Raw genomic sequence first — 22,495 nt, 5'->3', positions numbered from 1 at the left:
CCATAATCGAACTGGGATACTGAATCTTTTTTCTGCTGCCAGGAAGACACCCCCCTCCCCCATGCCCTCTTGCTCCGGCTCTCCTGTGCTACCCGGCACCCCCTGCACAGGCCAGTTCTGGCCACTGCTTGGACTGTCTCCCTTCCCAGCTGCCTCTCTCCTGCTGCAGCCGCCTGGATCCTCCTGGCCTTCCCGGGTCCCCACAGCCCTCCTGCCTCCCCCAGCTCCTGTTGCTGTGGTGGCCATGCCTTCCACTAGGTGCCTCCTTGCTGTGTCGGGGTGCCTGGGGGCCCGCCCCACCCGCTGTTTATGACCCAGGCCCCCGTCGCTTCCTCGCACTTGCACAGCGCGCAGTGTGGTGTAGATTCTCAGCAAGAGTTGTTCATTGATTTGTCTTCGCAGTTTCCATAGCTAGAATCTTTGTCCCCTGTGAGTCATTTTCTTAGCAAAAGATGAAACTCCAGCTCCCTTGTATTGTTAGCATTTCAAGTTCTCGCTGTTTCTTCAGTGGCTCCTCCTATCCCAGAATTTCTCCTTTGCAGGAAAGGTTCTGCCACTCAGTTTTCATCTCTTCTACCCTGGGAACTCCTCCCTTGGCATGTTCTAGTCCATCAGCCCCACTTTGGGAAGGCTGGAGATGCTCCGTCAGCCCGAGATGGCCACCTTAGTAGACCACACTGTCCCCCATCTCAGGTGGCCCTGAGATGACCACCCTAGTAGACCACACTGTCCCCCACCACCACCCCCGGGGGCCCCTTCGGGACCTGGACATGGGCCCGGTTCTGTCGTTTGGCTGTTACATCGACTTCGCCGATGGTGGTGGCTCATGGCTGCCACTGATGAGAGCAGCTTGGTGTCACCTCAACCTTGGATGGGGGGTGTGGAACAGTCCCACGCCACGCTGTGACTTGACCCAGTGTTAGGCCCAGTTCTCGCCAGGGAGCCGGGCCACGCGGCTGGCACCCTTGGCTCCCTTCTTCCTTGTTTTGCTGGTTTCACCCCATGCTGGAAACCGATGGGCCTTTTCCAGGCTAGGGGCTCTGGTGCCGAGCAAGGCAGAGCCAGTCATGGAGCTCCTGGTCAGAGTAGTTTTCAGCCCTGCTAAGAGCTTTTTAAAAAATGCAGGTGTCTGGGCCCCACGGCCGACGGTTCTTGTATGGCAGCTCTGCCTCAGAGTCTGGGCACCCACAGCTTGTTAAAGCATGTTGTCTCCCTCACACAGCCAAGGATACAGGCTACCTGGCTTGGTCTCTTCGGGACTGCCAGAGACGGGCAGGCTTCTCACCAACAGGAATTTATTTCCTGCAGCTCTGGAGGCTGGGAAGTCCGAGATCAAGGGCCTGGCTGGTCCGAGATCAAGGTCTGTGTCTGGGGTGGGCCCACTTCCTGGGTCATAAACAGCCATCTTCTTCTGTCCGCGGGGGGCAGAAAGCAGGGGGGAGCTCTCGGAGGACTGGTTATAAGGTGCTAAGCCCATGACCTAATTGCCTCGTGGAACCCCGTGACCGCATCACCTCCCAGAGGCCCCACCTCCTAATACCACACGCTGGGGTATTTAGCCTGTGAGTCTGGGGGAGACGCAAACATTCAGTCCACTGCCCTGTCAAGTGCTGAGCAGTTTCTGTGGCGAGCATCACCTGAGCCCTTTCTGCAGGTTATCCGCACCTGCGTCTGGTCAGACCCTCGCAGGCACTGCCGTGGACCAGCCGTCCTACTTGGAGACCTGTTCGCATTTGCCGTCTCTCTTCTCACACCCTCTCCACCACCGCAGGATTCACCTGGTTCCCTGCCCCTTTTGTTTAGATCTGAATTTCCCCCACACTTCGCCCCCACCCTCGTCACTCAGTGTTCACTTCCTGGGCCATTGGCAGTAACCGCCTAAACGGTCTGTGGGATTTTCTTCTCTCTGTCTTCTTATTTGATCCACGCAGCATAGGCAACTGAGTTCTCATCCTCTAGATGCTCCCTGAGGGCTCTAGGTGGCCAACGAAGAGGACTCCTGTCCCAGCCTTTAGGCCTGGCATTCGTTCTACTCAAGCTGGCCCTTGCCCATCAGCCCAGCCTCTCTGCTGCCACTGCATACCCTGGGCTCCACTGTGCCGATTTTCTCACCGTCCCCTAGATGTGCCATGCTCTCACGTTCTTGTCTTTCCCTACGCCCCTCCGCCGGCCACAATCCCTTTTCTCCCTCAGGTCCACTTCTCAAACCTCAGTGCATGCCTCAGGACCTTCCTCTTGAGGGGCGTCTGGGTGGCTCAGTCATTAAGTGTCCAATTCTTGATCTCGGCTCAGGTCTTGATCTCAGGGTTGTGAGTTCAAGTCCCACGTCAGGCTCTATGCTGGGCATGGAGCCTACTTAAAAAAGGAACAAATGAAAAAAAGCGCTCACCTCTTAAAACTTCCGTGGTTGCGTTGGCTAATTGGCAGCTGCTCCTCTGTGCTTCTGCAGCACAGCTGTCTTCTAGAATTGTTGTTCCTCCCCAAAAGACCAGGGAGCCTCCTGGGACAGAGACCTCGTTCGATTCCTGAATCCATAGCAGTGAGCACAGGAGCGCAGGCTGAGCACTAAGAAGGTTCCTGGTGAAGATAGGTTATTGCGACCTGGCTTAGGCCCAGACACGGCCTGTTTTCCTTCTGCACGGATGGGCACACAGCCCTGGTAGAGTCTGGTGGCATTTGGGGTCTGCCACGCAAAGGTGTTGAGAGTTAGAACAAAACGCACAGTATTCACAGCCATATGAAAAGGAGAGGCACCTGGGTGGCTCAGTCGGTTAAGTGTCTGCCTTTGGCTCAGGTCACGATCCCAGGGTCCTGGGATCGAGTCCCGCATTAGGCTCCCTGCTCAGTGGTAATCCTGCTTCTCCCTCTCCCTCTGCCACTGCCTGTGCTCCCTCTCTCCGCTGTGTCTTTCTGTGTCAAATAAATAAATAAAATCTTTTTTTTTAAAAAGTACGAAAAGGATGGGATAGCGAATTGGAGGACAGTTTCGGTCAAAAAGCAAGTCAGAAATCTGGGGGCAGTGACTCACAGCTGCTTTTGGATTCTTAAGAACCAAATACAGATTACCGATGCTTCACGACAATAGGATTGGTCAAAATAAATAAATAAAACTTGATTCTAGTTTAAACACTAATTTTCCTCAGGGAAATTTTTTGGTCCATAAGTATCCCTCAGTGTTGGCATAATTCTGAACACACATGTCGTTGGGGTGAAAATGTCCTGTCCGTGTGTGTAGTTGTTGCTTCCAAGTGACCATCCCCACCGTGGAGCATCAGAACTCCCGGAAGCCCTAGGCCAGCCCTGAACGTCTTTCCTCTTTCTGACAGGGAGCAGTGCCCAAAGGAAATGCCACTAAAGAATTCATCGAGAGTTTACAGCTGAAGCCCGGACAGGTGGTGTACAAGTGTCCCAAATGCTGCAGCATCAAGCCCGACCGAGCCCACCACTGCAGGTATCCATGTCCCCCCGCCGCCCCCCAGCGCCCCACCCCTGCTCCCCGCGTGGGCGCCCTCAGCAACAGGACTTCTGAACGTCCCCTGCTCTGGGCACCTGACCACTGTGACTCCCTCCCGATCTCTGTGAGCTCTCCAGATTGGAAAGGGCGTTTGGTTTGGGCTCAGGACACCTGTCCTAAGACTTGACTCTGCCACCCCTCATGAAGGACCCTGCCAGGCCCTGGACGCTCTCCGTCTGTCTGTAAAATTGAGGGGTTCCTGCTAATCCTGCCTCAAAGCTTTATTACCTTTTAAGGGCACAGGAGACAGAGCTTTGGAAAATTGTTCTGAGTGTCCGGCACTTGATCCATTTAAGAGGTGGGCCCTACTCACTTGACTTTCAGAGGGAAATGAAGGGACTGTGCCTGAAGGGCAACGTTTCTTTAAAACAGAACTTCTAGAGGTTGTGACAGTTGTGAGTTCGGCTTAAAAAGGCTTTTCCTCCTCTCATCTGTGGTGAAAATCCCTTTGATTTTCAGATTTCTTCATTGTTTTGAGTCTTCTCAGCGAGAAGACATCTAGGTAAAAAACTGCATTGTATCACTATAGGGGGACTTTAAATGCTAAATTATCCTTGGTCCTTTTCTCAGACTCAGGCAGGGGAGGGCAGCCAGGAGGGGCACACCGAGCTCACACAGCTGGTGAGTGCCACAGACAGGCGTGGGGCCCAGTGTTTGTGGCTCCAGTCCAGGGCTCTCTCTACTAGAACTCCGGTTTGGGGGGTGACTTGTGTGTCCTGATGTGTGTCCTGATGGAATTGTATGTCATTCTGTCAGAAAGAGAGATGGCAACCTCCCCAACCAGTTGGCCTCTCTTGAGGGTGACAGCTGAGGAGCCTTGGACAGGGCCTGTGCTAATTGCTGTCTCTTGTGGGGTTTCCAGCAGTTTGGAGAAGCTGAGCCCAGCGTGGGGCCAGTTCACTTCTGAGCTCTGTGTTACAGACAAATTCAGGGCTTGCTGCTCATGCCTGGGGTGGAGGCACCTGTCTAGCCTTTTCTGCCACCTGTTTTCATCACCTAAGTGAAGAGCCCCATTTGCTTATGTGGTTCCCGAGTCCCCAACTGGGCAGCCCAGTACACTGAGTGGGCTCCTGCCTTGAAGTTGGAGAGTTCGGCACTAGAAGGCCAGCAGGACCCCCACCACACTGTGGGACCTCGGACCAGGCAGCAGCACATCTCTCTGAGCTCAGCTCTGTCCTCTGCAAAGGCAGTTGTTGCCCGGCGGCCTGCCATGAGCATTAAACAACGGATGTTGCTGGCCCCCCAGCAGAGGCCACTGGTTAGTGGAGGCGTGTGCGAGCAGCAGGGCACGTTGGGTTTAGAGGCTGGAACAGCAACAGGGAGGCGCGAGTTTTGCAGGAAAGAACTTTTGGGTGACCACAGTGGTTCTTTCTCTTCCCTCCCTGAGCCCTCAGCTGCCTCCACTGCCTGGCATTTTGCTCACCGCCTCCTCCTCGCCTTTCTCCCCGGGATGATCTGAGGGAGGTATTCTTGAGTGCTAGTAAACAAATCAGCTTGAGCAAAACAAGAGCTGCTGACTCAGACAAAGTCGAGTGAGGATGCCTGTGTGTCGCCTGCTTCCGCGTCAGGGAGTGTGTGCTGACAGCTGCTCCTCTGTGAGGGCTCACGGCCACCCAGGCCATCTGGGGACCCGCAGTTTGGGATAAGCACAGTTCCCAGCACAGCAGACAGAGCCGGGTTGATGACTGCTTGAGCAGATTGGCTCGAAAGAGTCGGTGTCAGTGTCCCTGCTCAAGTGAAGGCGCGTGTCTGTGTGCATGAGCACACCCCCGGCTCTTGGGATCCAGTCCTCCCAACGGAGCCCCATGGAATTTAAGTCCATCCCCACTCCCCGAGCTCTGATAGGTACCGCAGATGCTCCCTGACCCTGGACGCGTGGGTATTCCTTCCAGCCCAGTGGTGTGTCGTGGGTCTTCTTCCCACAGAGAGGCATTCCAGAACCCCAGGCTGCTTTCATCCTGGCAGCTGAGGACCATGGAGGCTGTGGAAACACTAGAGGGGGAGCCATTCATGCTGAAGTGGACAGCCAAGGTGTTAGGCTTAAGAGTTAGGTTCCTTTTGCACAAGGAGGTGGAGACCTGTGCTCCTGGCAAAGCCTCTCACCCCTCCCCTTGCCCCCCCACCCCCGCAAACACATGCACACTGAGGCTGAGACCATCACAGACTGCTTAGGGCCCCTGCCTGATTCTTATGTTTTCTCTTTCATGGTCATGACCACCAATAAAACTTATGTAGCGCTAATATTATTTTTAAAGCATTTTACCTACATCATCTCTAACTGGGAGATGGGGACCAGTTCTGCAGAGGATGGTTCGGAGAAGCTAAGTTGCTTTGCCCAGGGCCCAACGTGGGGATCCAAGAGCAGTGTTCTTTCTGCCACACCGGACTTCCTTACCCAACATTCTTGCTGAGCTGGGACCAGGATGTGGTAGACCCTTTTTTGCAGGAGGTGTGGGGTGAAAACCTGGACGTGGTCCACCTAGCGTCCTCTTGCTTTGTTCTCCGCTTGCGCCCTGCTGGGCGTCCCAGTCTGGTACACTGGAGCCGCTGCGCAGACCTGCTCTTTCCCTGTCTGTAGCTTCAGGGCCTGCACTTGGCCCCCACCTTGCTAAGGGGGTCTTGGGCCTGGTCCTGGGCCGTAGCAGTGGATTAGACGTTGACCCTGACCCTGGGGTCTCCCACTGAGGCAGGGCAGATGTCCCTTTGCACCCCGATACAGTTTGGTAGGTGCCTCTGTAGGGGGAGATGCAGGCCCTCGGGGACACAGCTGTATTTCCACGGGGGGCCATCACCCAGGCTTGGGCAAGGGCTTCAGCCAGCGACTTTGGGGGCTGAGAACCAGGAGCCTCAGTGCACGTGAGCCGAGGAGCTTGTTGGGCTCTACCAAGCTTTTGAAGGAAGTGCTTTGGGGTCTGAAAAATGGCAGGGAACCTGGAGGAATAGAGAAGAGGGGCATTGCCTTCCTCTCGAGCACTGATTTAAAACACAGAAGGGGCTCAGGAAACCCTAAGGCAGGGACATCAAAAGATGCTTACATGGAAGACGTTCGGTCTTTGCAGTGACTATTCCCACAGGCTTGGGACGCGCTGCCAGGCCCGAGGGGGCCTGCCCCCCAGGAGCGCACCTGCGCACAGCGGCTCGCACGAGGGGCAGCAAGGGGTGCCCGAGAGGAGTCCCAGGAGAGGGCTGGCGTGCACAGGAAGGAAAGAGCGGCAAGGAGCCCCAGAGAGGGAGAGCGAAAGGGCCTTCCCTCTGCCTGCTGTGTCCCCAGCGGTGGGCAGTGGGAAGAGGGCTGCCTCTGAGGTGACCAAGAACCTCCCTGGGGTATCCGGGGTTGTTGGAGGCCCACATTTTTCCTCTCTGGGGATGGATAGGGCCCAAGGCGAAACAGCCGGGTGGGACAGGGACAGGCCTTGCCCTTGGTGTGCTCCAAACCCCAAATGCCAAACCTTTCAGGCTGGTGGTTTTGTGAGTCGTGGGCAAGACACCTCAGATCAGGGCCTCTTGCCACGGGATGGACTCCGCACCCACATGCACCCCCGCCTGGGCCTGGAGCTGGAGCTCCTGGCCCTGAAGCTTCTGAACAATCCTGCATGCCGGGGGAGAGGGTCGGCCTCAGCATTCCGTGTCTTTGCAGACAGGAAGCTCAGAGCTGGGCCAACTCTGGGCCAACTTCGGCCACTGTCAGCGGCTGTGCTCACTTGTCCCTGCTCCCTGGAGGTGTCCTGATGTGGCCGCCCAGCAGCATGCAGCCCATCGTGAAACTCTGTTCCTGGGGTGCACGCCAGGGCTCTTTAGAGGCTGGGAGGAGAGCAAAGGATGGATTTGCCTGCGAACTTGAAATTCAGGCGGCTTGCAGAGGCTGTCAGGCAGGCCACTTGGGTGCTCTCTGCTGCTGAGCATACTGCCTCAGGGCGCCCACTAGGAACCCCGTGCAGAGGAGGCATGGGTGGAGGAGAAAGGGCTCGGGGACCGGGGGCAAGGAGGGTGTTACCCCTGGGAGTTTGGTCCCCTGGTTGGGAAGGAGTGAAGACACCGGAGCGGAGGTAGCCCGTGCAAGGTGGTTCTGTGGAGGGAACGTGGGGCCTGGGGGCTGAGACCCAGGATGCAGGGAGTGGCCCTGTCTTCACTCTCGGCTTGTCTATACTTCGAAAGTTGTATCCTGGGAACAAGTGTTATCAGTTGAAATCTGTATTCTACATAATCATATGTACATTTTTAATTAGTAACACATGCACACGGAGAGAGGGATGGGTACCCGACTTTCTTTATATCCCTCTGTGTCCCTTTCATGCCTCTTTCCTCCCCTGCCCTCCTGGCTCCCCAGGAGATCCTAGAGCGGGGCCAGCCTCTCTGAGATGTGCCCATTCCCCCCCCATGCTAGTGAGGACCTTCGAAGCTGTGGAGGAGAACCAGGGTGGAGACTGGCCAGGCCCCCACAATCAGTCCTCACCTTGTCCTTACAACACTCACTTCCTGTGGACGGGGAACCCGGGGCCCCAAGTTTGGCCAGTCTAACCAATAGCTCAGCAGGCCCAGGCCGACCTTGTCACTCAAGCTCATGCCCTGCTCAGAAAAGGCCGCATGTCCTCCTCGGGGTGCAGATGAGCCCACAGCTCCGAGTCGTCCGTGGCCTCGCCGCGGGGCCCTCCTGCACAGTGGTCTGTGCTTCCTGGCCTGCGGTCTGGGGAGCAGCTCGCCTCCACTCCCAGAAGAGCTCCTCCCGCACCTTCCCTGCCCAGACAGGCGGCCTGCCAGAGCTCCACAGGCATGAGCTCCCCACGCGGGAACACGATACAGCCCTTTCCGCCAGGGTCCCCCCGCCAGGGCCCTGAACCTGGGATAAAGTTAGCTGTGGAAACTAGTGGAAAGAAAACCTGGTGTGAGCGAAGGTACTTTCGAAACAGAAAACCCTTTATTTACAGTATTTCAAATTGTTTTGAACAAGTGACGCCCCAAGATCATGTCAAGGAGCCTGTGTTAACAAATGGGAGACAGGACCCATTTCTGGGGAGCCCATCGGTTGGCAAAGGGGTGTTTCTAAACCCGAGTTTGGGGAGTAGGTGCTTTCAACCCCCCAGGAGTCTGCACTCCTGTTTCAGATTATTTCTTTCAAACAGGGATGTTTGCTGTCAGGTAAACTTGAAACAGCCTCAGTCCCAAAAGGAGCCCAATTACAAGTTAGCAATCTGCAAGTTCATGGGATTTCTGATCAACACTTAAATACATTCTGCTTTTGCAGCTAAGTGGTTGTTACCTTCCAGCTGAAAAGTCTTGCCCCCGGGACATCCTGCCCTTGAGCCCTCTTTGCCTCTCCCAGCACCCTCCGTGGTCAGCCCCACCCTTCTACTTGGCACCCACCCTCGGGTTCTGGGTGTTAGGGGGAAGCTGGGAGCACCTGTTTGTAAACTGCCCCTGCACTCTGTCCTTGCAGTAAACCAGCTCGAGGCTTACCGTCCCCGCCGGAGAGCAGCCTCCCGATCCCCCGCTCAGTGCCACCTTGTTTCCTGGCAAACAAGAGAAGGGGCCTTGTGGGCCAGTGACTGTCCCCTGTTGGGAAGGAGTGGGACCCTGGGGGTCCTGACCCCACCTTCCAAGCCCCTTGCCCCACCCCTAGCCGTTGTGGGGCAGTGCCCAAGGAGGCCCCATGCGCAGAGCAGAGCGGGGGGGCTGGATTCTCTGCTCGGCTGGGCCCCTCCTGCCCTGAGGACAGTCCCTGAGGGTCTGACTTGTGGGCCTTTCAGCGTTTGTAAGCGGTGTATTCGGAAGATGGACCACCACTGTCCCTGGGTCAATAACTGTGTCGGCGAGAACAACCAGAAGTACTTCGTCCTGTTTACAGTAAGTCCTCTTCCCAGTCCTGCCCCACCCTTCGTGGAGTAGCCAAGCGCTTCCGTCCTTCGAAAATTCTCAGCACTCAGTGTTTTGTGCTGCGGTTCAGAATCCTGCCTGGCCGTGGAGACCTCCGCCTTCCTGCCAGAGCGCCCCTGGGCTCAACAAGCAGCTGTTCCTAAGCCCTCTGCTGGAACATCTAGAAAACCTGCTAGAAAAACATCTAGAAAATCAGCTCTAAGCTAGGGCCATGTGCGGGGCTCCCACCCCAAGTGCCCAGTCTAAGCAGCTCCAGAAGCCAGTTTTGACCACAAGCCCTCCCTCAGCTGCGGGTAGGTAGGAAGATTTAGTTAGAGAGCCGCAAGAGCCCTTGGCAGTCAGCGCCCTGAGTTTTCAGGTGCAGGGAAGCCACCCGCCCGGAGCGTGCCCAGCCCACCCAGAGCCCAGGTCGCACCTGGGGATGGGCGCTTGTTTCTGTCTTGTGTCTTCTGCCACACACTCTCACCTTGGTCCCCGACCGGGGCGGGAGACCGGTAGGGGAATCACCGGAGGCCTGTCTGGCTCTCCCAGTCAGCCCTCAGCCTGCATGAGTGTTCCCGCAGGGGGTCCTGACACCCCTGTCTCGGGAGCCTGCAGGGTCAGAAGGTTCTCACAACAATGGTGTCTGTACTGCTTTCCTGTTTCAGATGTACATAGCTCTCATTTCCCTGCACGCCCTCATCATGGTGGGATTCCACTTTCTGCACTGCTTTGAAGAAGACTGGACAAGTGAGTATGAGCCAGGACCCCCCCTCCTGCTCCAGGGGGAGGTGTGCGACCCAGGTGGGCTGGGCTCTTGGTTGGTGTCATGGTGCCAGGGGCCAACCCCATTTTATTAGATCTGCTGCAAGCCTACGGACTGACCAGGGAAGGGACAGCAGAGGCCCGAATCCCTCTTCATGAAAAAAAGCAGCCCCCTAAAGTCAGTTCCACAGGTAAAGTAATGAGTTGGGCAGGCCCCCACAGGAAGTGCGCTCCTCCTGCAGGCACGGGAGCCTTGCCAGGGAGAAAACCTTGGTTTCCTGGTCTTTGAGAAAAGGCACTTTAGGGGCGTCTGGGTGGCTCAGCCGGTTGAGTGTCTGGCTCTTGATTTCAGCTCAGGTCTTGATCTCAGAGTCGTGAGTTCAAGCCCTACGTTGGGTTCCATGCTGGGCACGGAGCCTACTTTAAAAAAAAAAAAGAAGAACAGGAGGAGGAGGCACTTTAATCAAAAGTCATTTCATTCCAATTTCACAGAAACCCATTCTGAACTTTCCTTTTCTGTGGGTGTTTTTTAACTGCTTCATTACCAGTCCACGTTCAGATCGCAGAGCAGCCCTTTCTGCTTCCGTGGTGTCCCTTTCATGCACAAACACTGAGGAAGGAACTCCGGCCAGGAGGCCATACGAATCCTGGTGGAAAAAATAGATGCTGGGAAAACCAATGCTGTCTTATGATTTTAAAGAAGAATAAAAATAAGAAAGAAGAAAAAAGCTTTTAACAGATGCTGGAGGAATTAAGAGAGGCCACGGGCCGGACGAGAATCTCACACACACACTCCTTCCGTGAGACAAGTGTCTGGAGCCAAAGCGTCAGATGGGCCCCCTTCTCCTTCGCACCATCTTCCAGAACTTCACTCTTCCCGTGCCTCCTGTCTTCTTGGGCACTAGCTTGCTGTTCTTGTTCCCCAGAACTGGGGAGGCCGTGGGAAGGTTGGGGTCTTTAGCCCCCAACTGGGCATGGAGAGGATGGCCTGGCCCCACCAGGGGAGGAGAACCCCATGAGTCTCAGTCAGCCTGTGCTGCCATGTCGGAATACCACAGACTAGGTGGGTCTCTCACAGTTCCGGAGTCCTGGGGATCCAGGAACAAGGTCCCAGCCGATTCGGTCCCTGGGGCCGCCTCTCAGCCTGGCTCGCAGATGGCCAACTTCTCGTGTGCTCATGTGGCACTAACCACGTCACGGGCCACCCCCTCCCCCTAGCTCCTGACCTCACAGAACCCTCATCACCACCCAAAGGCCCCATCTCCAAATAACATCACATGGTGGGTGGGGCTCCCACATATGAATTTTGCAGGTGACACAGTTTAGTCAGTGTCACCGTGTCTCCCAGGTTTCGTGACTCCTGCAGTTCTGGGCGCGGCCAGCCAGGGGGAGGGTCAAGCTGGCAGGGAGTAGGGAGAAGAGGAGGGGGCAGGTGGATTTCTGCATTCGGACCATTCTGCAGAGCCAGGCGGGGCCCCAGCACTTTCCTTGGTGACAGTTCTGCAAGGGTACACACCCTGCTAGGGCCCCGGGATCCAGTCCAACTCCAGATGGGGCCTTGGCAACTTGGCAACGCAGTCTGACCGGGACGTTTACTAAGCCCGTCGCTCCCTCCACCCGCCGCTGTCAGGTTAACAGACTCAGGCAGTGACGAGAATGCCCTGGACCGCCTATGAGGCAGAAGTGTCTGTCTTTGGAGCACAGCTGGCAGGGGCCATGTCATTACTGCCCACTGAGAGCCAGCTGGGGCGCACAGGGGTCCAGCCAGTCCCCAAGCTCACATGTCTTAAGAGTAGGGCCGTGATTCAAACCCCGGTCTGGAGTGGGCCCTTCCAGCCCTGCCTCAATGATCCCAGGGCCTAGGGTCCTACCTGAGGACTGTTGGTTTTCTTCAGTCAAGATTCCTGAGGGAAGAGGCTTGAGGTAGCAGTGCCCGTGGCCGCTAGGCTAGGAGGACAGTCCCCAGTGTGGAAGCCTGAGATTGGCCCAGAGCGACAGTGACCACTGTCACTGCTCAGTCATGGATGAGTGGTCTCGCATCCAGCTCGTGTAAGAAGGGAAAGGGGCGTCCCCAGAATGAGGGCACTTTGAGTTGAGGTATAGCGAAGGGTGGAGTTAGGTCGTTTACATTCCCTGGGTCGGGTTCCTGCCTCCCTACCTCCATTCGTAGCTCCCGGGGCCAGCCCAGGACCGGAAGGATCCGAGTGGCTGGGTGAGGACGGAGAGTGGGCCCCCGTGCCAGGCTCTGCCTCCTGCTCCAGCCCTGGGGCAGCTGAGGTGGGGAAGGAAGGAGCAAGGCGCCTCCACTTGGGCACCCTCTGCGTGCTTATGCCGGGCCCAGGCCGGCCTGTGCGGATGTTCTCGCACTTTCTCAACCGCGCCTCCCAGCGAAAGGGAAAACTACAGCTCGGGGAGCCCCGGCCGTGTGCCCACACTCCCGTGTTGTCCGGCTCTGCTCCAAGACGGCTTGTATAGCAGGGAGCAAAGCCCCGGCCTCCGGGGCTGGAGGCGTGGTGGGGAGGCAGACAGCAAGCCAGGACAGGAGCAAACAGGATTCCACGGGGTGCAGCACGGGAAAGACGCAGGGGCCACGGAATATTAGTGCGGGCATCTTAGCAGGAGCTCGTGGTGGGAAGTTGGCTTCGGGATCCTCACCCTGCTGTGTCTGCCTGACTGTGGAACCCTTGTCCTGCCCGCCACCCGGCCCCACGCCCCGGCAGGCGGCTGCCACACCCAGAACCTCCATGGGGCCAGCCCAGCCAGGCCCTGCCTCCAAGGAAGCCAGAGGGGACAGCTCTGTGGATGATGTTGAGCCCTGAGCGGAGCGTGAGGAGATGAAGGCATTTGGATGAGCTGTTGCTCACCCCACCACCCGGACAGTGACAGCGCTGTGTCTCCAGCCTGTTCTAAAGGTCCCGCGAGGGAAGCAGCAAGGAAGCCCCAGATTCCCCGAGTTCCCAAAGCCCAGGAAAGCCCGGCCCTGCCCTCCCAGATCAGACCCCTCCAGCCAGGGCAGGAGGCCTGGGCCCTGGGGCAACGAGAAACATGCACCACAAGCCAGGCCTGGACCCCCGTCTCCCAGTGTCGTCCCCATTCCCCTAGGCACCCCCACCCCCACCATCTACCGCGGCACCTCAGTTTTCCTCTCCCGTCGGGGGCCCTTCTAATTTAGACTTGGTCCAGACAGAGGCTTCTGCTGTTGCTGAAAATAGAACCACACATCTGGTCAAACCTCGCTGCTGAGGAGGGGGTGGAGGCCTGGACGGGGACAAGGACTTGTCTGAGGTCTCACACACACACACCCCCAGCAGCCTGGGCTCAGAGAGAGGTGGGGAGAGCAGAAGCCGCCGCTCCTGAGGGAGGGGGCGTTTCCCCGGGGGCTTGTTTCACCCCTAGCTCGGGGCCAGGCCCGGCAGCCAGACTGCCCCCTCGTAGACTTCGAATCCCCAAACCCCTGAATGAGCCTCCAGATCTGCCCTTTCCTGTCCCCCAGAAGCAGACAGAGCTGCAGGAATGTCCAGAAAATTCATGGCCGAACCAGAACCAGCCTGAGGCCGCCCCACCTGTGCAGCCTGTGTTGTGCTCTCTGAGGGGAGGGGGCTCTCCCTGTCTTCACGCCTCCGCGGTGTGGCCTTTCTGGGTCCTTCCATGTGCAGGCACCGTGCTTGGCAGCAGGGCACAGACACTGGCCGGGGAAAGAGCAGGGGTGAGGGGGTGTCAGGAAGGGAAGCCCTGGCAAGGGCCTGGCCTGTGGAGAAGGGCCTCCCGGAGGGAGTGCTGGCGCAGCCGGATGGTACCTGCTGGGGCCCGGGACCAAGGACACGTGGCGCACATGGAAGGAACCAGGTCCTGTGGGGCTGGAGGCTGAGTGGGGCTCTGGGGACGTCAAGTGGCGGGCAGGGGGCGGCAGCCCCAAGTCCCACACGACCCTTCTTGCAGAGTGCAGCTCCTTCTCGCCGCCGACCACAGTGATCCTCCTCATCCTGCTGTGTTTCGAGGGGCTGCTCTTCCTCATCTTCACCTCCGTGATGTTTGGGACCCAGGTGCACTCCATCTGCACAGACGAAACGGTAAGCGGGCGGCCTGCCCCCCACCTCCACTCTGTGGCTTGGGAGGAGGGTGTCCCAGGGCGGATGCTGCAGGGAGGGCTGCGTGCAGGCCGGACCTGGGAGCCCAGCCAGCCGGGCCCAGGAGGGAGGTGTGCCGGCCACGTCCCCCCATTTGCCGTGACTCTGGATCTTACACACACACACACACACACACACACACACACACGTGTCTTTCCTTGGGGCTGGCATAGCAAGTCACATCAGGAACAGGGCCTAGCAGCCTCGGTGAACGGTGCCCCTTCCCAAAAGTCCTTCCGTCCTCCCATGATGGTTCCGTGTTACACGCTCTGCTGTGTCAGGCGCTCTGCTGGGCACAGGGCCACGCTTCCCATCTGAGAACTACAGTCCTAGGGAGGGGATGATTGACAAACGGTGCCTGAATCCAGCTGGAATGGGTAGGGTCAACTTCCTGGAGGAGGTGACTCCGTGAGTAGGTCCCAAGGGCAGAGTCAGGAGACAGTCTGCCCCAAGCATCCCCGAGCTCTGGGCCCCTGGCGCCCACCTGCCCACTAGGTACCGCCGCTTGGTCCAGCTCTGGTTCTCGTCCATTTCCTCCCCCTCCACCCCCCATCCCTACCTCCACCCTACCCACAGCTCCTTCTCTGGGAACTTCGAGGCTGCTGGTGGGGGCAGTACTGGAGCCCGCTCCCCTGGTGCCACGGCCACCTGTCTGTCCTAAGTGTCCAAAAGTCTGTTGCTGTGACATGGGCCTTTCTTCCTTTTTGGCCCTGGAAGGAAGGGGCAGCACTGAGCTCCCTGTGAGGAGCAGAGGCACGGGGTCCCAGGCCCTTCTCAGCACTCCTCCTGGCTTCCCGAGCTCCCCTCTGGTGGCAGGTGGCAGCATCAGAGGGGCCTGCTGATCAGTCCGCATCAGATGGAGGCTCGCAGGGAGACAGACGCCTTGCCACTGCTGCCGGGACACCATCTTTTGGATCTGTGGGAATTCCCAGTGGTTTAGAATGTTTCGGGGGCTCTCAGCAACTTTATCTTGTATAAGAAATAACATCATCCTAAGAGCTTCTGTAAAAACAGTAGCCAGTGGTATAGACCCGGCTGTGTGTCCAAGCAGTAAGTGTGACCAGCTTCTCTGCCTAAGACCCACAGGGAACCCAGAGGTGACTGTCATTTCCCCCCCCCGCCCCCACCCCACCCACTGTTGCCTGCGGCCCTGCCACACAGCCTGCAGTCTGGGGGAGCCGGAAGGACAGCTCACACACCCTTGGCCCTGGCTCTTCTTCCCCTTCCGGCCCATTCCTAAAGGGAGTTGTGCTGGAAAGGAAAGCAGGAAAGAAGGAAGGGTGCATCTGGAGAAAGCGCGTCTTCCCCTCCGCCTGGACCCTCCCAGCTCCCTGGCCTGAACAGAGATTTGAGTTAGGCTCCGCCCTCCCACTCCTCCCCATTCCTCCTCCTCCCCAGAGACCAGGCCAGACAGAGCCCCGGCCAGGCGCCTGCCAGGCCACTTCTCACCTGCTCCGAGCAAAGACACATCCTCGGGCCCTGCCCGCTGTCCGGCTCCATCAGAAGAGGGGAGAAGGGAGGGAACAGGCTTCCTCACCAGCCTACTTTTCCTGTGAGACTCAGCGTGGGGAGCAGCCCGGGCTCCGGGCACCCACCAAGGTGGCCTCTGGGCCCGCTTCTTCCCGGAGACGCACTAGGAAGACCTTTGCCATGCCCGGGGCCGGCCGGCTGTCCAGGCAGCCCCTCTAACCTATACTAATCCCTTTTCTTCCTCCTCTGTGGTGGCTTCTCTCCTCCCCCACGGTCTCTGACTGCTGTTGGACCTTCTCAGGTCTGCCTCGCCCACCCCGCTAAGCTGGGTGCTTCTTGACCTCCCAGGCTGGGCACTAACAGCGCCGGAGCGGGGCCTTTCATTTGTTCCTTTTTTTTTTTGTCTGCAAAGTGGTCATAGTCGTGTCAAACTTGAAGCTACCCAAATTAAAAGCCAGCACTGGCTGTCACTATCACAAGCCCCTGCCAGCTCTGAGGCTTCTGGCACCAAAGCCCTCACAGCATCCCCGGACCATAGCCAGGCCCAGCGCCAGGCCCGGAGCGCCTCTGTACCGCCCAGTGTGCGTACATGTCACTCCTTCAAGCTTAGCAAAACACCCCGGACCGACATGCCTGTCGGAATCCAGGCTCGGCGGCCTCTGGATTTGCTCATTTTCCCCCTCCCTCTCTGGAGGGACTTGTAAATATATGCTCGCCCACATACCCCCACCCCCACCACCCCCCCAAAAATGCAATTTTTTTTTCCTTTGACACTTTTCATGAGAGCAAGAGAAGGAAAATGGACGACGTAGGTAGGTTTGTGGCTTTAAAAGGGAGCACTGACCCCATTCACGTCAGGCTAATGGACATCCCTTCCCCAAAAACCACAGCAATAAAGTGCTTGACTGAAAGTATGATTGTTCTTGTTTTCAGGGAATAGAACAATTGAAAAAGGAAGAGAGAAGATGGGCTAAAAAAACAAAATGGATGAACATGAAAGCCGTTTTTGGCCACCCCTTCTCTCTAGGCTGGGCCAGCCCCTTTGCCACGCCAGACCAAGGGAAGGCAGACCCGTACCAGTATGTGGTCTGAAGGACCCTGACCAGCATTGCCACCCAGACACAAACCGCATCACAGCACTACCGTCCCATCCGTTCTCATGAATGTTTAAATCGAAAAAAAGCAGAACAACTACTCTAAAACTTTTTTTTTATGTCTCCAGTAAAATGGCTGAGCATTGCAGAGAAAAAAAAAAAAAAATGTCCCCATCTTTTATTTTTAAGAGATCATCCTTTCTATTTTTTTGGTGACCGAAGCTGCTCTTTTTTTTTTTTTTTTTCCTTTTTTTTAAATCACTTCTCTGGCCTCTGGTTTCCTCTCTGCTGTCTGTCTGGCCTGACTAACGTGGAGGGCGCTGTCTCCGGGTGGCCCGCCTCTACTAACTGAGGGAGCCGTGGGCTGGGGCACGAACAGACCCCCGGCCCCGACGCCTGGTGGGGGATACTTAGGAGAGGCAGGGGGGGCCCCCCCACCTCCCGCTGCCCAGGAGGCGGTGGCAGGCGCCCCCACAGGACTTAAAACGTTTTCACCGAAGACGGATGCTTACCGCTTGTGGCCGAGAGGGGCAGGACCGGCCGGAGCCCTAAGAAGGGCCCTTGGCACAGCGGCCTCATCCCCCGGTGTGGACACGGTTTGCCTCCTTGTACTCCGTGGGCTTGGGGTGTGCAGAGTGACTTTGGGGAGGGTGGGATCAAAGGGGTCTTATTTGTATTCTGAATCACCAGTTAGATTCCCGCGGATTATTTGGAAGAGTGTGAAGGAGAGATGTTTTTCCAGCTCAAAATGCCTTACACAGTCAAAAGGAGAAAACAAATGATGCGGTTTCAGGTTTCCTTTGTCAGGTCTGCTTTCTCTTGGCACCACTTCCCCTTCCCTCACCCCCTCCCCTCACCCCCTCCCGCTCCCCACGAGGTGGTGGCTGGTGAGCTGCGCTGATGCTGAGTGACACAGCCCCCAGCGCACAGCCGTCCTGTCCTCAACCCCCTCCGCCCCGTTTCGTAAATCCCTAAAGTGGGTTCCCTCTGATGTTTTGGACACCTGAATGTGCACGTAGCCACGTCTTCTCTGTCTTTTAACCTGGGAGGCCGTTGTCCCTGCCTCTGGGGCTGACGGGGATGTGAGGGGTCGACCTCACGGCCCCCAGATTTCTGAAAGCTGGCAGATGCCCCCCCCCTCCCGGAACCAGCGGGACCGAGTGGCCTTGCCCCGTCCCCCCTGGCGCTTCCCAAATGAAATCCCACTTCCAAGAGGAAAGCCTGAAGAGAGTGGGGAGATGAGGGGGCCCAGGGACAGGGAGGGCCCAGCCAGTGCAGAAGTCGGAGGACTGACCATCTGTGACTCCGTACACGTGGATTTGGTTTTTTATAAGTGATCACCACAAACCTCCTTTTTGAGCTTGTGCTGGGGGTGGTGGGGGGTAAGGTCTACGAAACCCAGTCCGGGACAGGGAGAAAGCTCATCGAGCCGCCGTCTGGTTTTCCATGAACCGTTCAGTGGAACATGCTGCCTCTTTTCACTTCTGTCCGTGCTTCCACATGGAAACAAAATGCAATAAAATTTTTCCAAAACCTGTTGTCACTGAGCCGTGCTCTCTCACAGCGCTGCCTTCAGGCCGAGCCGCGCTGGCTGTTCTCTGTTCTCTGCTGGCCTCTGTTCCGTTGCTCCTAAAGGCTGTTGGTTTCTGCTCCTCCTCTTGAACGAGGTGTCTGAGGTCTCTGCTGCACTGTCTTTAAGGGACCCGTTAGCCGCCCGCCCTTGACCGAGCCTACCCCACCCACCCCACCCCCCGCCTCTTGTTGGCTTCTGCTGCCTAAATCCCCGGTTACAGAAAAGCCAGTCCGCAGAGTTTGCTGGAGCGCAGGGGCCCCGGGAGGGAGGGACCCGTTTCCCTCTGTGCACCCAGCAGAAAGCGATGTCTAGCTGGAGGAAGGCACTGGAAACCTCCACAGACGTCCCAGCGCTCTGAGGAGCTCGTCCTCATCCCTCTCCTGTCACCAGAGACCTCCGCGACCCTCCCCAAGGCAGTCAGCCCCAGCTCGCCTCTCCTGTGCTCTTGACGCCCTAAGTCAAGGCTGAGGTCTGGAGCGTTTGTTTGGTGTTTTGTTTTGTTTTGTTTTGTTTAACGCTGTATTTAAATCTAGTTTATAGTGTTTGTTTCCCACAGGCCCCCCCACCACCACTTTTTACAGTTCGCTGAGGTGTGTGAAGTGTGGCTGTTCAGTGACTAGCGCGGTTTCGAAGGCTCTGGCCTGCTCCCGCCCCTCAGGAAGCCGTCCCTTGGGTCCTCCTGGTGGGGGAATATTTTATATATTTGGATGCCCTCCAAACACTCCGTCCTCAAGGCATTTTTCTTTTTTTAAGTGATCCAGGCTAGTTCTTTTCCCCATGGGGTGTCTGAGGAAGGCAGGAGATGGTGCTGAAAATGTATTGATTTTTTTAATTACTATTGAGTCCCAAACATAGAAATTCATCATTTAAACCTGGCGTCCTAGGCTTGTCCTTCCCAGAGAACAACATCCTGTGTGGGTCTCCCTCTGTTCAGCCAGAGGGAAATGCCCTCAGAAGATAGGAAAACCCCGGGTTCCCTGTGGTTTTCCTCGCTCCCTCTCATTGGAACGGGAGACATTTGGGGGGAGCTCAGGGACCAGGGATGGGGCTGTCGTCGGCAGTGGGGTGACCTGCCATCCACACAGAAAGAAGCGGGCATCCCTGAGGGCCCCCAGTCTTCCCAGACGGCTGAGGAGAGAGGGTGTGTCTCTGCACAAGGGTGGCCCAGGCTTTTGGCTTTGGCACAGGGGCTCCGGTGGTGCTGGGGGGTACACCCCTGGGCAATGAGCCCGTGGCAGCCCTCGTCTTTCAGAGCGTGGGCCCTGGAGCGTGGCGGGGAAAGAGACAGGAAGGCGACATGGCAAGCCGGATTAGGTGACTCCTTCCCAGCCATCGACTTCAGGGGGCGCTTCTAGCAACAGGACCGAACATGCAAAAGGCCGCTCCCTCGGGGCAGATGTCCGCCTCTGTGCCCAGGCTTGGTGACTTCGTGCCCCCAGAGTGAGTTTGGGTAGGAATGTGGGTGTCCCATCTCCTGTTAGTCACGCTATTTCCTCTTGGGAATACTTCATCTGGAATGACCAGTTTTGCTCATCCGGGTTCGGCTGCCAAGAAAGTCACAAGCCACTTTCCACTGTGACACGGAAACCAGCCCCTGGCCAGTCTGTTATGTCCCCAGGTGGAGGCTTCATTCCCCTACCCTCTCCCTCGGAAAACAAGTTCTCACGACAGCCGTGAGCACCCCAGCAAGTCAAAGTCACCCCAGGGGTCCATCCGCGCACACAGGGGAGCTAAGGAGGAAAGAGTGTTTGCCCCATGCTCCGACATGTGGACATAAGGGTGCCCCTAACCTCTCTGCTACTGACCTTACGCAACCTGGCGACCAAGCATCAAGGCTCTGGCCCCCCTCAGACTCGGGTTCAAGTCCCTGCTCAGCGACTTCCTTCGTGTGTGACTTGGCGCAGTCGCTGACTTAAGCCTCCGTGGTCTCACATGTCAAACCAGGGAGGCTGTCTGAATCACAAGGTCGCAGCGAGGGTCAAATGAGAGTCGCGACCGTAGCTGTGACAAAGCCGTCTGGCACCCGGCGTGGCTTCCATGAACGTTAGTGCTGCCAGACCTCTGCTCTTCAAACCACGGTCACAACGGCTCCTGATCCGTGAGACCAGCTCGTCAGTGAGCAGCGGCCTTTAAAAAACAAAACAAAACAAAAAAACATAAAAATTCATGACAATTGTAGAGTAGGTATCATTTCATGAGACTTTGTCAGCGGCGGTGCACGGTTGTACAGAAAAGTGTTGCCTGTTGTGGGTCGCAGTAAAAGGATGTGAAACAACAGATTAAGAGAGAATGTTCTCTGGCTGTCCAAGGAGGAGGGACGCGGCATGGGCAGCAACGTCTCTGACTTTTGCCATCCAGTGATGTGGGGAGTCTGGGGGGTGTGGACAATGAGTGCTTGCTCCGTGGGTCTCAGAGGAGTCCTTACAAAGCCTATGCTTGGGGTCTCTGCCTCCCTCGGGAGCTTTCGTCCTGGTACGTTCATTCTGGGGACTCTGGTGTGTTCATGTGTAAATGACAGCTCATGTGTCATCCTGGCAGAGGGAGGCCCAGAAGCCCCCAGCCACACCCTCCCTTACAAGGGCTGTTGGCTCGGCCGTGCTGTCCTCCCCAGGAGTCAACCATCTTGCTCACTTGGGCCTGACGTGGGTATTACTGGTGCCCCTGCAAACCTCCCGCCGAAGGACTTTGCCTTCAGCACGCCTTCGACTCAGAACTGAGTCGTACCAGGAGAAAGAGACCCTGTTGTCTCTTCCTGAACCCACCAGCTCAGACCCTCACGCCTCTCTTAGGCTGCAGATGAGTTTGGAATATTGTCTTCCGTCCAGACTCAGAGTTGACCTGGATGTTTGTCCACCTGCTCAGGAACTTCATCTGGTGGACGGGACGGGCTCTGATCTAGAATGTTCTTACGAGCTTGGTGAAGAGGCTGAGTGTCGCCATGAGTGCTCACCGTGGAGCACCGTCGTCCTGAGGGCTCTTCTGCTTCATCTCCCTCTCCGGCTTTTTCCTCTGCCTTGGTGATCAGCACGGGTAGAGTGAGAATCCGTAGGAAGACTGAAAACGCCCCCTGGGCAGAAAGAAGGCAGAGACCGGTTCTCACCTGGGTTCCAACGAACAGCAGAACAAGTTTTGGCCACCATAATGGCCTCTCAGACCCTCTGTTTTCCCGCTTGCCAAGTTGTCGGTACCAACGGCCACCTCCACTCAGGGCGGTTGTGAGGACCCCACAATCATGGCTTTGAGCCAGCATGCACACAGTCAATCTGGGTGTCCCCTCTGTCACCTGCCCTGCTTGCTGAGGATGTCCCAGCTTCCCTGAAATCATGCTTCAGATGCCTCTCTGGAAAGGCTGCAAAGCATTGCCTGGGAGGGGAACGCAACAGCCCCCAAAGCAAGTGTCTCCAGTGGCCCCTGTGGCTTCCGCTCAGCAGGGAGCCTGGAGAGGGGCCGGTCCATGGGCACCAACAGCATCGGGTGCCCTTGACCTAGGCGAGGCTCCCTCAGGAGTTGCCAGCAAGGTCTGTTTTCTGAAACAGCTCTTCTGTTCTGATCATGACAATAACACCCACTCATTGGTGAAAGCTTGGGACGTGTGAGTTCACAGAAATTAGTACAAATCACCTCCGACCCCATCCCCAAAGGTACCCGCAGGTCCCGTGATGTCATGTCCAACTACCCTGGCTTCCTCGCCTTGTCGCCAGTGGGCAGGATTTTCCAGGGTGATGTAGAACTGTATCAACACCGTTTTTCGGAGCTGAGTTGTGTTACACTTTGTAGAACGGCAGACTCAGCCATCCTGAGCAGGTGTCTCGACTGTTCCCAGCTTGTCATGTTGTCACTCAGTGTTCAAGACTCTCTCGCTCACATCTGTGTGTTTCCGATAATTTTTTAACCTGTTATTGTGACGTAATTTCTAACTTACAAACAAAAGTGGCAGAAATCGCACAGAGAGCTCCTGCGTGTGCCTTCGTCAGCCTTTCAACCTGGAACCATTTCATATAAACACAATACAAATACAAAAACCTGGGAAACTATGGATGCGAGACCCTTGACAGACCTACAGGCTTCGTTCAGGCTTCTCCACGTGCCCCACCGAGACCCT

At 56.9% G+C, this 22,495-nt stretch overlaps 1 protein-coding gene across 4 annotated transcripts in view; it reads left to right on the top strand.

Annotated features, from left to right (window-relative positions):
* Positions 1-22,495, top strand: part of ZDHHC3 (zDHHC palmitoyltransferase 3) — a 53,813-nt gene that overhangs the window by 27,832 nt on the left and 3,486 nt on the right. Inside the window, exons 3-8 of one of the 4 annotated variants that reach the window (XM_080831598.1) lie at positions 3,327-3,451; positions 9,259-9,355; positions 10,033-10,114; positions 10,225-10,320; positions 14,069-14,199; positions 16,660-17,008. In XM_080831598.1, the coding sequence (XP_080687724.1) occupies positions 3,327-3,451; positions 9,259-9,355; positions 10,033-10,114; positions 10,225-10,320; positions 14,069-14,199; positions 16,660-16,818 (690 nt within the window). In that variant the 3' untranslated portion in view covers positions 16,819-17,008. Of the gene's footprint in view, positions 1-3,326; positions 3,452-9,258; positions 9,356-10,032; positions 10,115-10,224; positions 10,321-14,068; positions 14,200-16,659; positions 17,009-22,495 lie in introns of those variants that run through there. The other 3 variants (XM_080831596.1, XM_080831599.1, XM_080831597.1) reach the window with 3 other exon arrangements.

The sequence above is a fragment of the Martes martes genome (assembly GCF_963455335.1).
Source record: "Martes martes genome assembly, contig: scaffold_195, whole genome shotgun sequence".
In the NCBI taxonomy this organism is placed as follows: Eukaryota; Metazoa; Chordata; class Mammalia; order Carnivora; family Mustelidae; genus Martes; species Martes martes.
The sequence above is the reverse complement of the archived record's forward strand: the minus strand, read 5'-3'. Positions and strand labels throughout refer to the sequence as shown.